This window comes from Aspergillus melleus (assembly GCF_016097325.1).
Source record: "Aspergillus melleus strain CBS 546.65 chromosome Unknown contig6, whole genome shotgun sequence".
Taxonomy (NCBI): Eukaryota; Fungi; Ascomycota; class Eurotiomycetes; order Eurotiales; family Aspergillaceae; genus Aspergillus; species Aspergillus melleus.
The window spans coordinates 1,937,164-1,952,695 of record NW_025763375.1 but is presented as its reverse complement, the minus strand read 5'-3'; the positions used below and the strand labels follow the sequence as shown (position 1 = coordinate 1,952,695).

General features: G+C 50.2%; 7 protein-coding genes across 7 annotated transcripts; 3 read left to right on the top strand and 4 right to left on the bottom strand.

Annotated features, from left to right (window-relative positions):
* Positions 1-244: 244 nt before the first annotated feature.
* Positions 245-1,258, top strand: LDX57_010395 (uncharacterized protein; the record flags this gene model as incomplete). Its single annotated transcript, XM_046092149.1, has 1 exon — positions 245-1,258. The coding sequence occupies one exon, from the start codon at positions 245-247 to the stop codon at positions 1,256-1,258; it is 1,014 nt and encodes a 337-aa protein (XP_045948127.1).
* A 1,198-nt stretch (positions 1,259-2,456) lies between these two features.
* On the top strand, positions 2,457-3,256 carry LDX57_010394 (uncharacterized protein; the record flags this gene model as incomplete). Its single annotated transcript, XM_046092148.1, has 3 exons — positions 2,457-2,854; positions 2,921-2,992; positions 3,043-3,256. 3 exons carry the CDS (start codon positions 2,457-2,459, stop codon positions 3,254-3,256), a joined length of 684 nt encoding a protein of 227 aa, XP_045948126.1.
* A 156-nt stretch (positions 3,257-3,412) lies between these two features.
* On the bottom strand, positions 3,413-4,492 carry LDX57_010393 (putative allergen Asp F4-like; the record flags this gene model as incomplete). The annotated part of the gene is made up of 1 exon (XM_046092147.1): positions 3,413-4,492. One exon carries the CDS (start codon positions 4,490-4,492, stop codon positions 3,413-3,415), a length of 1,080 nt encoding a protein of 359 aa, XP_045948125.1.
* Positions 4,493-7,250: 2,758 nt separating this feature from the next.
* LDX57_010392 (uncharacterized protein) lies at positions 7,251-7,553 on the bottom strand (the record flags this gene model as incomplete). The annotated part of the gene is made up of 2 exons (XM_046092146.1): positions 7,251-7,304; positions 7,374-7,553. 2 exons carry the CDS (start codon positions 7,551-7,553, stop codon positions 7,251-7,253), a joined length of 234 nt encoding a protein of 77 aa, XP_045948124.1.
* A 938-nt stretch (positions 7,554-8,491) lies between these two features.
* Positions 8,492-9,263, bottom strand: LDX57_010391 (YbhB/YbcL family Raf kinase inhibitor-like protein; the record flags this gene model as incomplete). Its single annotated transcript, XM_046092145.1, has 3 exons — positions 8,492-8,684; positions 8,757-8,935; positions 9,060-9,263. 3 exons carry the CDS (start codon positions 9,261-9,263, stop codon positions 8,492-8,494), a joined length of 576 nt encoding a protein of 191 aa, XP_045948123.1.
* Positions 9,264-9,956: 693 nt separating this feature from the next.
* Positions 9,957-12,465, bottom strand: LDX57_010390 (putative C6 transcription factor; the record flags this gene model as incomplete). Its single annotated transcript, XM_046092144.1, has 9 exons — positions 9,957-10,471; positions 10,527-10,710; positions 10,757-10,932; positions 10,982-11,255; positions 11,304-11,848; positions 11,896-12,033; positions 12,082-12,194; positions 12,247-12,366; positions 12,428-12,465. The coding sequence occupies 9 exons, from the start codon at positions 12,463-12,465 to the stop codon at positions 9,957-9,959; spliced, it is 2,103 nt and encodes a 700-aa protein (XP_045948122.1).
* A 776-nt stretch (positions 12,466-13,241) lies between these two features.
* On the top strand, positions 13,242-15,411 carry AMO2_3 (copper amine oxidase; the record flags this gene model as incomplete). The annotated part of the gene is made up of 4 exons (XM_046092143.1): positions 13,242-13,553; positions 13,603-14,182; positions 14,231-15,142; positions 15,200-15,411. 4 exons carry the CDS (start codon positions 13,242-13,244, stop codon positions 15,409-15,411), a joined length of 2,016 nt encoding a protein of 671 aa, XP_045948121.1.
* Positions 15,412-15,532: the final 121 nt, after the last annotated feature.

Sequence of the window (15,532 nt, the reverse complement as noted above, 5' to 3'; positions counted from 1 at the left end):
ACAGGTCATCATACCCATTTCGTTGGTGTCACCGCTGGTTCTGCGATCGGTCCTCGCTCTCGCTGCAAACCAGCTGAAACACTATGACAACAGATTCGAGTTCACAGCATTGCATTACCAAAGCACAACTTTGCAATCTCTGTCCCGAACGATCGCATCTGCCAGCAGAAATGGCCAAACATGCCAATCCGCAGCCTTATCAAACACTTCGCTGTCGAAAACTGAGATGTTAGCAATCATTCTCATGTTATGCCATTCTGAATTCTCCAACGATATTGCATATCGCCCGCGATCCGCCCCAGCTTGGCGCGCTCATTTGGACGGTGCGCGGCGCATCCTCGAGCTACCCACCCCTGGGCAAAGTGTCGAAAGCACAGGCGTGGTCACCTTCCTGGCTGGATTCCTGGCGTCACATAGTGTACTTGCATACACCACTCTTGTCAATCCGGATGATGCAGAAGTCCTATTTCGAGGCGGGACTTTTTGGCTGCAAAAGATCGCGCGACCGCCACAGGAGATTGACAATTACACGAATTGTTCGACTGAGCTCCTCTCCATCATCCTAGAAACTTGTCACCGGGTTCGTCAACGCAAAAACCACAAACTCTCGTGTGAATGCTCATCACTCCAAATCTGGAAACGGGAGACGCAGGCTCGCCTGCTTCACCTCATTCAATTTCACGCGTCGATCCAACCTCCGTCATCGCCTATCACTATCACTCCCCTTTCTAATCCAATCACTGAATATCCACCTCCAATACCAGCTGTTAATCGCACCGCCGAAGCCTTTCGCCATACTGCAATTATTCTCCTCCAATACATTAATACCGATTACTCTTTTGACAAGAATCCACTAGTCAAAGAGAGCGTCACAATATTGCTCAGCCTCATGAATGCCGGCGTACCCATCCCACCGCCCGGGAAATCTGGTCGCTCCGTCTTCTTGTGGCCGTATTTTATTGCTGCATGCCACGTACAGAGTGACGAGGATCGAGCTGTCGTTTTGAAGAACCTTCAGCAATTGGAGCGTATCGCGGCGACGGTGGGCAACAACGCGGTTCAGTGTGTAAGAGAGATAATCGAGGGGGTGTGGAAGCAAAGGGATCTCAGCGGTGACCGGAGTAGCGGCAATTTTAGTGCCAAGGGAGGTTGCTTCTGCGCATTGGCTCTAGGTGGCGACCCAACCGACAAGGATGAGCCGTGTTTCGCATGGGAGGTGGTAATGAGGTCCTTGAGATACACCTTTGACTGGGCTTGATGGAAATATTCCTTCCCGCAACAAACACTACTTTGCATATCAAAGCAGGGTTGCAACTATCCGAGCAACTCGTCCCTAGTGCTTCTCTACGGGTTAGAAAACCTCAAAAAGACCATAGAGTTGGAGCTGTATGCACAAACCTCACTTGACAACCCGCCGGAGCCATCAATTGCCGACAAAGCCTATCATGCATGACACAGGGGCTATTGGTACGCTCATTCCACCAATCGTATCTCCTATCTAAAGCACTTCGCGAAGGTCGAGACTTTTGCAAAATGTAAACGTGGCTCTCCGTGCCATGGGGATGGGCTGATTTGACATGGGCGTGGGCCGGCCGTTAGAAAGAAATTAACTCTCAAGGTTCTCGGACCGCTAGATCGAACTATTGGCAGGTGGGACCGAAGAAGTCTATTTATGTCGGAGTTGCTGATGGTAAAGTAGCTTGTTCTGACATGAAGAGACCGGAATTAGTACGAAATTGCGCAATAATCTGTTTTTCAAGAATGTAACTCCTTAGCACCAAAGTATGGAACATACGAAGTTTCTATTGGCCGTAAATTTGAAAGATAAACTATGAAAAATAACTAATAGTCCAAGGTGACAGCATATTAATTTAAAGGTGCATATCGAGACCTCTAAACTCCACCTACGAATCTAAAGAGCACCACGAAAAACAATCGAATCAAAACGAAATCGTCAACAGAAGAATGGAAGATGATTTCATGCCCTTGATTGATTTCTCGAGTCCTCTAATTAGAAGCCCAAACCTCCATCTTCAAAACGGTCTCATTCCCAAACACCACCACCCGCACTAGTCACGGCTAATGCCCCGATGCGTGCATAATTCGCTGTCCGTCTCGGATTAACTGGGTCTGGCTATGGGGGCCAGCGGGGCCATCCGGTAATTGCAAGGAGCTACCGAGCGCGCTAATAGGGCTGAATGGCTGCCCACCTTGACTGGCGTTCTTCAGGGCCTCAGGGCGTGGTTTGACGGTGAAACATGTCCTGGCGCTGGTCCTTGGTAGACAAATCACGGAGTACTCCTTCCGATGTGAACCAGCGTTCGTGTTTTTGGGATATATAAAGCTCACCCCGGATCGGCTGTCTATCCTTTCTTTACTTGGGAATTGCCACCAGCCGATCTGCCACCCATCTCAAACGCAACTTGCCAAGTCACGACAAGATAAATACAGCCAAAATGAAGCTCGCCACCGCTGCCCTCATCCCTACCCTCGCCCTCGCCGCCACCCAGGTCAAGCGCGAAGACACCTGGGGTGGAAGCGTCTCGCTCGGCCCGACCAAGTCGACCATCACTAAGGCCGTCACGACGCTGATCCCCGGCGCTGCCCCAGCCACCCAGAATGGCGTGCTGTTCCTCTGGCCCGGTATGAGCAACGGAACGGGCGATCTGGTCCAGACCACCCTTGAGGACTGGGAGAGCAACGAATGGTGCGGTGCTAGCCGAGGCGAGTGGTGCGTGCGCGCCAGTCTGTTCGGTAGCTTCGGTCAGTTGGATGGTGAGGCCGGTGTCGTCAAGGGTGACGATCAGGTCCGCATCGAGTATGAGCTGCAGGATGATCAAGATACTTGGGTCCAGTAAGTTACTACTCTTCTTCATCTCCAAAGATAGTGGGTGGGCGTTAATATGGATGTGTTACTCAGGACCGTCACCAACGCCCAGACGGGTGAGGCCTTGTCCTCTTTCTCGTACAAGTCGGGTCCTTACATGACTGGGTGAGTTGGTCCAACCGATTTCAAAATTTATATCACCTAACACAGCGCAGATACGGCACCGGTACTGAGTGCAACGACGGATGCACCGGAACCATCAACCCCCAGCAGTACCTCAATACCGAGCTCACTCTGGCCTCTGCCGATACGACTTTCGGTGACACGATCGCCAGTGCTGGCGGTGCCACCTACGAGGGACTCAGCTCCAGCGAGGGCGGAAAGGTGTGGACCATCAAGACCATCAACGTCCCTGCGATGAATGCCTAAGACATTCGCTACACTTGCATTGATTGATCTGCACAACTAAGCCGAATTGTTATAATCAAACCGTGTATCTTAAATGTATATACTGCCGAATCAAATCTTTATACACGAATGCACCTATCCAACACAGGCAGGCACAGCGTTGCAAATAACAACCCTCTACCCACTATAATCCAGGACAGTGACAAGCCTCACAGCCCCCTGTCCAACCGACCCTCCAATACCATCGATAGACGCCTGCGCACTCTCATACGCATTCACGACCTTTCCAGCCCCCGTCGTAATATACGAACACTTGGTATCGCCATATTCGCAGATACTCATCCCCTGGACCGTCTGTCCAGCATTTTGCGCCTGAATGGCCGAAACATCCCACCCAGACCAGTAATTATTCTTCTGGTCCCCGAAATCAAACTCCCCCCATGTGCACGAGTAGCCTCCGTACTCGTCCGTGGGCAGACTCGTCCCCTCCGCGGCACCCCATGCTCCCTGGCTATCCTCGTCAAACGCAACGTATCGCTTCTCGCCAGCGGATAGGGTAAAGTTGACGGCTGAATTGCCGTACCAGCCGGTCATTTCGCCGTCAGGGCCGATCTTGTTCCAGATGACGACGGTCCAGTCGGAGCTGCTGCTGTGGCTGAATTGCACTACGTATTTGTATTGGTGGGCGGAGGCGGCGCTGACTTCGATGATATTGCTGCCCCAGGGGTTTCCGACGTTGCCAGCATACGTGACCCCCGTGCCGGTGGAGTTAGTGCGCGCACCGAAGCCGGTCGTGCTGAATTGGTTGTTGGAGGGGTGGGTGGCCCAGGAGTCGGAGGATGCGGTGGATGCCGAGCTCGTGGCTGCTGCTGCTGTGGATGTCGATGTATGGTGAGGAAGGATGTTGTTTGCGTCAATGCCGATGTCGATGTTAGCACTGAGGAGAGCGGCGCCTTCGTTTGTTTCCGCGACTGCGGTTTCTGAGACGAGGCTGGTGATGGGGGATGTGGTTGGGATTTCAGTGGGAACCTGTCCAGCGATCGTTGTGGTGAGGGTGACGATTTCTAGGTCGAAGATTGTCTTGACTTTAACTGCTGCGTCGAAGTTCACAATCTGCCGTGCTTCGAGCTCGGCTTTGGGTTCGGGTTTATGAAAGTCAACATGTTGGTGATGGTTGTTTCGGCGGTGATGGATATGAGACCGGCCCAGGGCTGACTGGGCAGCGGAGATGACCAGAAGGAATGACTTCCACTGCATAATGAATGATTGCTGCTCTCAAGGCAGTTGGTAATGAATGAATGAAAGCGACTCAGAGATTTCAGAAAGAGCGACTGTGTTGATTCAATGAGCGTAGTGCATCAAGCGAGCGTATTATAACGACAACCAGGCCGCAGAATCGACCACGCGATTTCCACCAAGTGGGGATTAAGGAGCGATGAATCGTCAGCACCTACGCCGACTCTCCATATCGACCGTGCAATTGAGGCGTATAGTCGGTGTTGTGGGCTGCCTGCCGGCGAAACCTAGTCGTCTGTCAATGGAGGGCCCCAGTTCGAGGACGCGACCAACAGTATATGAAACGCAAAATAACAAATTAGTCCAAATAGCGTCGACTAATCCACTTATGTTATACTGTGGCTTGGTCCCGGCTATTGTTTACGGTCTCTGCTCGGCATCCACCACCCAGCATACCAGCCATCCCTGGGTACCCGGTACCCCCAGCGACGGCACATTCCTGACCAGATCTAAGAGGTGAATGAAATGAACTGTGGCTTGGCTTGACAAAATCTCTGTGCAGCAATAGAATTGCCACATTATCGTAACATCAACTTCCTTGAAAATTGTGCGGTGGCATTTGCGGACGCAACGCCAGCTAGGCGTGACCTATGGTGCCGAGGCTATTCACTAGAACAGAAGTTTCTTGCCGAAGGCTAGACTAGTCTAGAGCTTATCGGTCAGTCTAGCGTAGTTCTAGGCAGATATATTATTCAGTCTGGCATGTAGTTCGTCCGATCATTTCATGTTAATCTTGGCTCAACCTCACCAGATCGGCAATGACCGGTGTCAACACCGTAGCATTTCAGTTTCACGTAAACCGAACCCTCTTATTTTTTTTATGCAAGAAGTACAGCACACCTTCTTAACATACATGTAATTTTGTTCATCGACGAGAAGAAAAGATTTCAACCGGTATATCCACAGGCCACGTCTAGTGCTCTAAAGGTGGGTCCGTCTACGTATGCTCGGCTCTCACTACTATCTCATCATCTTGGTTCCTGAACTATAACTGCACTAAAGGACAGGGGTTACGAACAATTCTGATTCTTTCCACTGAATGTTCAATGTCACTGATGTAGCCAGCCTTTCTTTTCGTTTGATAGCATATTTGGAACTAGGACACATCATCGGGCCCGACATCTATCCTACTTAGCTTCCATATGCCCTCCTTTCCACCGATCATTCATAGCTGCTATTCGCAGATTATGTGCAGTCTGCGATCAGTTGACGAGTGCTTAGAAGACAACCACATCACAAATTGTCGGCGTATTACTCCCAATAATTTATGTAGGCACATCTTTCAGATACCGCGAACAAAACATAAAATATTGTTCATTTTGCTTTGTCAAGAATCTGTGCTCCGCGGACATTGTAATACTACCTGGGTATTGGGGAAGTCGCTCACCTGCGAACTACTATTTATACCACACGGATCCGAATGACATGATACTAGCCAAACAGTTACCTTCAGAGCAAAAACAAGTTCTACTGGGAACCATTAAACTTCGCCTCCTTCCTAGAAGGGATCAGAACCATCAAACTACTTTCACTGGCTTAGACAGTCACCAGGTTCGATATCTTCTTATAATCCCGGGACCAAGGTTTGACGAAGTGCGTCACGACTCCTGCCGCTGCTGGCAATTCGGGGAGGGAAGATCTAGATACTGAGCATATGTACAAGTCCTCGCGTTATAATGTACTTGAATCATTGCTCCCATACTTTCGGGGTTAGTATAGGATACGTGACCTAAGCGGAACTAGAATGCTGTTCAATCGGTCCATTGTCATTGTGACTCGGAAATATCAAGATTTGCAGGCCAGGGTGGGAAGTATCTTCCCCGGACAACTTATCCTGGGGGTTAGGAAAACACTCATGTTTCGACCGTTTCTTTGCTTCGAATGAGATCAAAGTTGTGTTATGTCATATTCTGATGAAAAATGACTTCAAAATCATTGAGGAGAAGCCACAGCCACGGTGCTTTGGGACTACGTTGGTTGCTGATCCGTTTGCGACTCTTGCTGTTCGGCGACGACGGGAAGAAGTGGTTCTATGAATGAAGGGTTTATTTTACGCGGTATTTGTTCACAATGTGTGCTTGATCGTCTATTGGGCTAGCTCTATACGAAGGTTTGGGATCCCAGAAAGATCTCCAGAAGGCTTTGGATTAATAACGCTATGTGATGCTGAATTTATCATGGATCATAATAACACATCATACTGATAAGTTATGATTCCACGAAGGCATGTTCTGAAGTTTATATGTTTGAATTCATGCAATGGACATAAATCACTCTCAATCGTATATTATGTCTTGTCCAATTGCACTTTCATCATCGCAAAAGCATGAACGTAACGGCGGGCTTTCTAGGCTTAATAGACGAAGACTTATACCAGGTTAAACAAAGAGCCAAATTTTGCTAGATAAAAAGAAAAAGAAAAGACTACCCTAGCAGTAGCATAACAACAACCGTCCGAGCCATCCTCAGTCAACCTATGTCACATACAGGCATCATATGCATGTACAGATTTCCAACAGCTTTCAGTTACCCAAACATACCAAGGGTTGCTTATGAGGACCCGGCTGGCATCGATAACGAGCCCCATTACAAGACCAACAGCCAAATTCGTCCTTGCACATGCATTTATAAGGCGTGCAACTATCACCCCATCTTCTGTTTGCGGGACATTCTTGCCTTCCCTAGTCAATATATTAGAGACATGATCGACAAGAAGTGATCAGTAACTGGGCGGGACTATGTCGTAATAACGTACAAATCTGGCCTCCAAGGTCTGGGTATTGCGAGGTGCGGTAAGTAATTGCTTTTTTAATGAGGGAGTGATTGAGGCAGAAGGACAAACCGGACTGCGTCTCTTGGTGAATGTGAATTCCCCAGCAACTACCTTCTCGTAGTGCCAGTCATTCACGTCGGCTTCGGCATTGTTGGTTTCAAGATGTTCGGTTGAGTTGTTGAAGTCTCCGATGGCGGCAGCGTATGTACCGGCCACAAAGCCGAGGAAGATCAAGTGAAGGAGCTTCATGTTTGCGCTGGAAAAATGAACGAGCGACGGAATGAGAAACTAAATTTTTATTGAATGAAAAAGTGGATGGTAGAGCCATGGTAAAGACCGAAGGCCTTGGATTTGAAGGGTCTTTTATATTCGATTCTCATTAAGTCTGTCTAGTAGATGCAAATCACAGGTCTACATACTGCTTGTCTTGGATCGGGACAGAATGATACAAGGCTACAGAAAGTAGATCCTGGTTTATTGACAAGATCTATTGAGGCTATTGAGTAGATCTTGTGTCATAGCACTATTTGACGATCCCCTTTGTTGATCAATGACTGAAGTCCTTTGTAGCAAAACCGTCTATTTGTATCCTTGTTATAAAGACTTACATTATAATGCTAACTACGCAAACGATTTGATCGATAACCTACTAATTACTGAATAATACTACGTCCATAGTTATATCTAACCGTGATTAATGTGTGTTCCACTCAGTCTTTCAAGATCAACAGATGGACATTGCTACATAGAAGCTATGTAGTTTGCGGTGTGTGGTTAACTAGACTCATTCCAATACACCAGGACCTGATCAGCAATTCAAAATACTTCTATAATTCGAGATACTATCTGGTCAACCCTAGTTCGTAATTGAAGAATTGAACTTGTCTAGGACAGGAATCACTGTGACACAATGGTACATGGATATTCACAAAGACAATCAAATGTTAAGCCAGCTGATCCTGGCTTTGGTTTAAGAATAGCATTGAATGTTTCAGTGGTTTGTGCCACCAAGCCTCTCTTTGTCCTTGGGCCCATTGTAGGCTACACCTCGCATAAACTTTCACACGTGCTTAAGCGCTTAATTATATGCATATCATGCTTACTAGTTCGAGAAAAACATTTTGATTCAATGAATAACCAGATCATTTAACAGTGACTTCAAACAGTAACATATATCTATACCCCATCTAAGCAGTCCAGCCATCCCCAGCCCCCAGCATCCAGTTCACACCCACAAGCACCAATCCATGCTTATCGACCCACTCCGCCGCCTTGAATGAACGCCTCTCGACGAATTCCTCACCCCCGACATCTTCCTTGTTCAGATTGAATCCCTCGGGCTCTCTGAATAGAAGATACAGATACCGATGGGGTTTAGACCTAGAACCATAACCAATCAGCTCCATTCCCACATCCCAGCATCTACCACATAGAAACCAAAGCTGCACTTACTCATCCTTCGGCCCGGGACCCAAATACTCTGTCAGAACCTTCTTCGAGTCTGATTCCCCAGAAGGCGCCAACCCCGAGACGACCCAGTGTCTCCAGTACGCGAACTTCGGCTCGTCAGGTGTCGGCGCGTCAGGGTCAACGAGGAGAAGCGTATATCGTTTCGAAGAGTCCACGTCCTGCTATAAGCGTGATCCAGATCCAATCGCGTCAGTTATCTATCATTCGCTTTCAAGGATATCCTTTTTATAATCACCGCGAAGAGGATAGTAGGGAAGCGCAAACAAAGAACATGAATAATCTCACCTCAGACGTAAACTCCACGCTCGGCGCCGTCTTACACTCACTGGCGCGAAATAAGTTCCCTAACTGCACAACCTTCTCTCCAAAAGCGACTGTCACTTGCGTGCTGGGCGTGAAGGTATCAGGGATAAGCGGCGCCGAGCCAGGCACGAGGCCTGCCTTTGCCAGCGAGGCGGAGAGGTCTTGCGCGTGCGCTGCGAGGGACATAGTGGATAGAGTAGAGTGATATGGCTAGGAGGTTGGCCTATTCATTACCTTGTCCTTGGTAAAGAGCCCAGACGCGCAGTGAGGGGTAGTTCATTGTTATATCTATCTTTCCGTTCAACCATTTGGCCTTGGTATAAGTACATCTTCTATGTTTGACCGATCTTACTGGTGGAAGAATGTAGATGCCAAGGCGGGGGTTGTTGTGCGTCGGATAACCCCTCTCTTTCTTTGGGGATAAAACTGTTAGTGACAGGATGTGCAGGGAGATCTTGGCTTGGACTGGCTAGCAGGTTTAGTTTGTGGCTGTGGTGATCCTGTTCTAATGATGCCGGGTTCGCCTGGGGGATATGTATGCCTTAGTGCCTTATGAGTTAGGCACTGGGGCATGAAAGTCGCGCCAAGGTTTTGAGCTGGAATGTGGCAAACAAGACAAACAAATATGGTGTTTTCTCTCTCCGTTTTCTCCCCCAAAAGGTCCCATCCGCAGGTGAGTAGATTAGAAATCATTCCTATGAGGCTATAAAAGGTAGTCTGGACCGATATATGTTCAATTACTGCAGGCACACCTACGGGAGTTTCTAGCTACACCAACAGGTAAACTCGCATCGAGATGAAAACAGTATGTTTTAAATCCTGCTTCTCAATGCGATATAGGCATAGTCGCCATTGCACCAGAAATGCACATCAGGAAATTCAAGGATTATCACTCCACAACCATAGATCCGCCTGCAGCCCCTCCCGGTCCGCGTCCAGGATCAAGTTGTTCGCATCCAACTGATCCGTCACCGAGAGCATATGATCCATCGACAGACCCAGATCACGCCAGTCAAATGGCAACTCCTCCTCCTGGCCAGGCGGCAACGCCGGAGTCGGGACGGCTGTATCCAACGCCGTGATGGGGGTGTTGACCTGCTCGGGAAGCTGATTCGGGGCTAACGGGGCCATGACTTGCGCGAGCGCGTTCGCCCCAGGTTGGGTGCGGTCCATATACGACCGCGTCATGGGCTGAACAAGTTCCTCTAGCAGCTCGATCTCGGATTTGCGGATCTGTGCAACGCGGTTGCCGCGTGAGATCATCTCGTCGAGGAGGCTAAAGCCCATCTCGCGGTAATTGGGATCCGGGAGGGTGTCCGGGAGGATGGCGGATATGAGGGAGAGGACAAAGAATGAGGAAAAGAGGTTTTCGAGATCGAAGGGGAGGAAGGTTTCTGGAATCGATTGAGTTAGAATTTGGGCCGTCGGGTGAGGATGGTCGGTACATACCGAGGATGTTCTGATCCCGCAGCGCAGACAGAATCCGTAATGACTTGGTGGCGGAATCAGTGCATGCTTCGAGAAGTGTGCGGACGGGGGATGAGAGTGTTCGGAACACGTCGCCTTCTTCGAAACAGCTGAGGCGTTCCCATAGGAGGCTGAGTACGAGGGGCCGGGTGGTGACGATTATGCACTGATAGTGTTAGCTCGGATCTTGAGTGTGATAAGGGGACACATACTAGGTGACAAGACAGAGTTAATCGCGTGGTTACTCCAGATAGGGCATCAACCGAGTTAGAGAAGCGATGGGCAAACACTTCCTCTAATTCCCGAGATAGCTCGGTCATCTCATGCAAAACAGACCGCACTTTGCGAAGAAACCTGCCGCCTAGCCTCCCATCGGCGCTATACACCGCTGTTGTTGTTAGAGGCGGACACGAACGGGATGAGTCAAAAAGACTTACTGTTGAGCACACGAGTAATCACCTGGGAGATCTTCACATGGAGACTCAATGCAGCCTCCTTGTCCGAGCCCAATCGGGCATCATACAAAGCCGTGGTAATATCCTCATCATTTACCGAGTTTGGCGAACCTTGCAGAGACGAGAATTTGCGGTCTAAGATGTAAACCGTCCACCAGATGTTGCTACATCTTTCAACTAACTTCTGACCGAGTTGCTCGACTGGTAGTGCGCGATGAAACCCTTCCACTAACGCCACTCGCATGGCTTGCCCGATCTTGAATTGTCAGCGCCACATTCAACTTGAGGCGATGGTATGACTCACGTAGCAATATGAATTATCCCTCATATCAATAGAGTGAAGGTATAGAGCAATCAACGCAAGAACTTCAATAGCTAATGTAGGCTCCTGCCACAAGCCCGTAGTATCCGGCAGCAGTGACATGGCGCGGGAGAAGAACTTCGTCCAGCTTGCCGTGTTATTGGCCTTGCGGACAGGAGCCAAGAAGGCATCGCCAAAAGCCAAGATGACCAGGAACTGAATATACCATAGACGACTTTCTTGCACTTTCGCCGCGGCATTCTCATAGAAGCCGTAGAGATGGCGCAAAAATTCAGTCTCGTCAAACATCCGGTATAGATGACCGAAATGGAACTGAACGGTGTTGAGAATGTAAAGTGCATGCTCCAGCGAGGGAAGCCCGCTGATGTCGGGCGCTTCTTCCGAGCTGGCTTTGCGCCAGTGAATGTGATAGGCATCGCCATCCACTGGGGTGGGGATTGGAGCGAAATGATTGGGATTTAACCGAGTTTGGATCACACTGAGAACGCGGCGACTGAAGGACCAGGTTGATGTGGGACCCAAAAATACTATGATGGTCAGCCTGGGCATCGAACTGAAGGCAAAGAATACATACACCAGACGCGCTGTCGTTGGCCGGACTGCTTCACGTAGGTCGATGGAGAGACCAACGGGTTAGAAGCAAATCGGTCATCATAACGATTGCCTTCTGGGGGGTCAGGCGTCAACTCTTTCGGAGCCTCTGATGAGCGGCCTGATATGAAGGTGAGCTGAAGATCCATCCAATATCCAAGAAACATACGGTCATCCTGTTCCGGCGGAGTGCTATTTCTTAACGTACGCGCTCGTTTACGACGCGGCGGTGACGACGTCCCTTCAAGCTCCTCTACTCGGCGCTGCAAGGATAAGAAGAGGCTATATGCGTTAATTGGCTACCCTGAACTCTAAATCAAACGGGTAGCAGTACTCCTCCGAGACCATGATCTTCCGGTCCTCCTCAAAGATACATTCCTGGCGACGCTGACGACATTTGTCGCAGGGATGCGTGCCGGAGCATTTGACCTTTCGAGATCGACATCGTTGACAGCTGCGTGAGGTTAGAATCAACTCGGTAAACGAGTGTTGTGGGGGAGAACTCAGTGACATACGCATTAGAGGTCCGCTTTATACGTTGCGAGCGGTCCATAGTACATGTCGCGGAGACTTTTGGCATTTGTGTTGAAGAGGGCCAATTTGTCGATCTCGTTGGTGACGCGGAGGCGGTATGGGCGATGAGTCAGCGACCCCGCAAAGTAAACTGATAAGATAAGAGATGGAGCTGATGCCTTGGTGCCTTATGCTTATTGTTGCATGGTCTGGGCACTAAGGAGACATCTCTGTTTACCCTCATCGCTCTCCTCGTTCTCCTCACTCTCCTCGGTTTTCTCGGCGGAAGTCTTGCTAACTTGCCAAGAATGACAGCGTACTCCGGAGAAAGAGTACTCCGCAAGAGGGGCTCGCCTGTTCACAATCTGTTGGTTGGTTTTCCGCGTAGGACAGAGTAGCATCACCGCTCATCTGCAACGGTAGAACGAACAATGTGCTGGTAGCACAACGCATACCGCTAATATTGATCGATCGACGGCGCGAGGCACCAATCACGGGGATGTCGGAGGGAAGACCGAATGACAAAACAGGAAACGTCGATTGCAAACAGGCCAAACTGCTAATCCCGTGATCTGTACTTACGTTAACACTAGCCCCGATGAGGAAACAGATACGCCAGGTCGGCCGGAAGCCAATCAGAGCGGGGACAGATCTTGGCCTGGGGAAGCGGGTGTCTATCAGGTAAGGGATCCACGAGGGGGTGCAACTCTCTTTCACCCTCTCCCGCTATCTATATAACAGGCTTGCCACTCGGACTTCCCCCTGCGGTTGGTTTTTCCTATCACTTTCTAACATCGATGAAAGAACAAGTTCACAATGACAGGCACACTACCACATCCTTTCGACGGCATCACCCCTGCCGAGATCCAATTGGCCACCAAGATTCTGGAAGCGGCCTTTCCGGGTGTTAATCTGCGGTACAAGAAGATTGATATCCAAGAACCGACGAAGAAGGAGGTTGTCCCTTTCATCGAGGCCGAGAGATTGGGCAAACCCCTTCCTCCAAGGCCAGCTCGTTTGCTGCAAGTCCTCTTTCATCGCTTAGATACCGGTGTCTTCTTCAAGGCATTGTTGAATGCTGGAACGCGGTCAATCCTCTATGCCAAAGAGCTGCCAAAGGAAATTCAGGTGAGTTCTAAAATCTCAAGCCGATTGGACAAAGCGCTAACTTAATCAGGGCCCCGTCGATGCCGACGAGATGGTTGAAATCGAGGCCATGTGTCTCCAGCACCCGGCCGTCAAGGCCGAAGTGGCTAAGCTGCAACTCCCTGCCGGAATGACGGTCTGCAATGACCCCTGGATCTATGGCACCGATGATCCGAAGGAGCACCGTCGCTTGTTCCAATGCTACATGTACATCGTGGCCACGGACCACCCCCAGAATAATCATTATTCGGTGCCCTGCAAATTCTCTCCTGTCTTCGACGGCATCACTAGGGAGCTTGTGCGCATAGACTACCTCCCTGGTGGTCCTGACTTCCAGACCACGGAAACCCAACCGTGGAAGCCGGTCGAGACCATCCAGTACGCCCATGATCTGCTCCAAGAGCCGCTGCGCACCGACCTGAAGCCGTACATCGTGCAACAGCCACAGGGCGCCTCGTTCACTGTGAAAGACAATCTGGTTTCATGGCAGAAATGGAAGTTTCGCGTCGGCTTCAATAGCCGGGAGGGCCTGGTCATTCACAACCTGACTTACGATCAGCGCAACGTGTTCTACCGACTTTCAGTGTCTGAGATGACTGTTCCATACGGAGGTATGTACTTACATCACCCTTTTTACCAGACGAATCTGACAATTATAGATCCGCGCGCACCCTACCACCGCAAACAGGCATTCGACGTCGGCGACGTCGGCTTCGGTATCACAGCCAACCAACTATCCCTCGGCTGCGACTGTCTCGGCCACATCAAGTACTTCGACGGCTACCGTGCCGACGCAAAAGGCAACCCAGTTCTCCTTAAGAACGTCATTTGCCTCCACGAGCAGGACAACGGTCTGCAATACAAACACACAAACTACCGCACCGGCGCCGCAACAGTCGTCCGCAACCGGCAGCTTGTTGTGCAAATGATCTGCACTGTCGCCAACTACGAATACATCTTCGCGTTCATCTTCGACCAAGCCGCCAACATCGAGCTAGAGGTTCGCGCCACCGGTATACTTTCCACAGTGCCCTTCGACAATCACACCTTCGGCGCCACCGTTCCATGGGGCACGAACGTCGGACCTGGCGTGATGGCGCCGTACCATCAACACATGTTCTCGTTCCGCATGGATCCCGCTCTCGATGGCTTCCATAACACGGTCTATTACGAAGACAGCGTGCCGATGCCCGAGGACGAAAACAACCCGTACAACGTGGGCTACACGACGGAGCAAACGGTGCTGAAGACCAGCGGGACTGCCAACACGAGCGTGGAGCGCCACCGCGTGTTCAAGATCCGGAATGACTCCCACATCAATCCCATCACCTACAAACCCATCGCGTATAAATTGCAGACGTCGCCCGCGCAGATGCTCCTGGCCAGTCCGCGATCGTACGGCGTCAAGCGAGCCGGGTTCGCGACGAAGCCGATCTGGGTGACGAAGTATCAAGACGGTGAGCTCTACGCGGCGGGCGAATTCACAAACCAGAGTAAGGAAAGCCAGGGCGTTGAGAAGTGGGTGGCGCGGAAGGATTCGGTGGAGAATGAGGACGTGGTGCTTTGGCATAGTAAGTTCCCTCCTTCTCCCATTCCAACGGATAGCCAAATCTAACAAAATCCAACAGCCTTCGGCCTAACCCACAACCCCCGAATCGAAGACTTCCCCGTGATGCCGATGGAGCGCGTCAGCGTGATGCTGAGACCCGACGGTTTCTTCACGAAGAATCCCGCGCTCGATGTTCCTCCGTCGAACCAGGCCTTCAACCAGTCGACACTGCACCCGGAGCCAGCGCGAGCATGTTGCGCACCCGGATCCGACCGGACGGTGAAGCTGTAATATACTAATGACTTTCACGATGTATCAGTGCACGGAGGATATTTGATCCATGAGTTACAGGATAGATAGGAATAGGAATGACCACGACTTCACTTTCTCTTCCTTGCCTAGCAACTAGTAG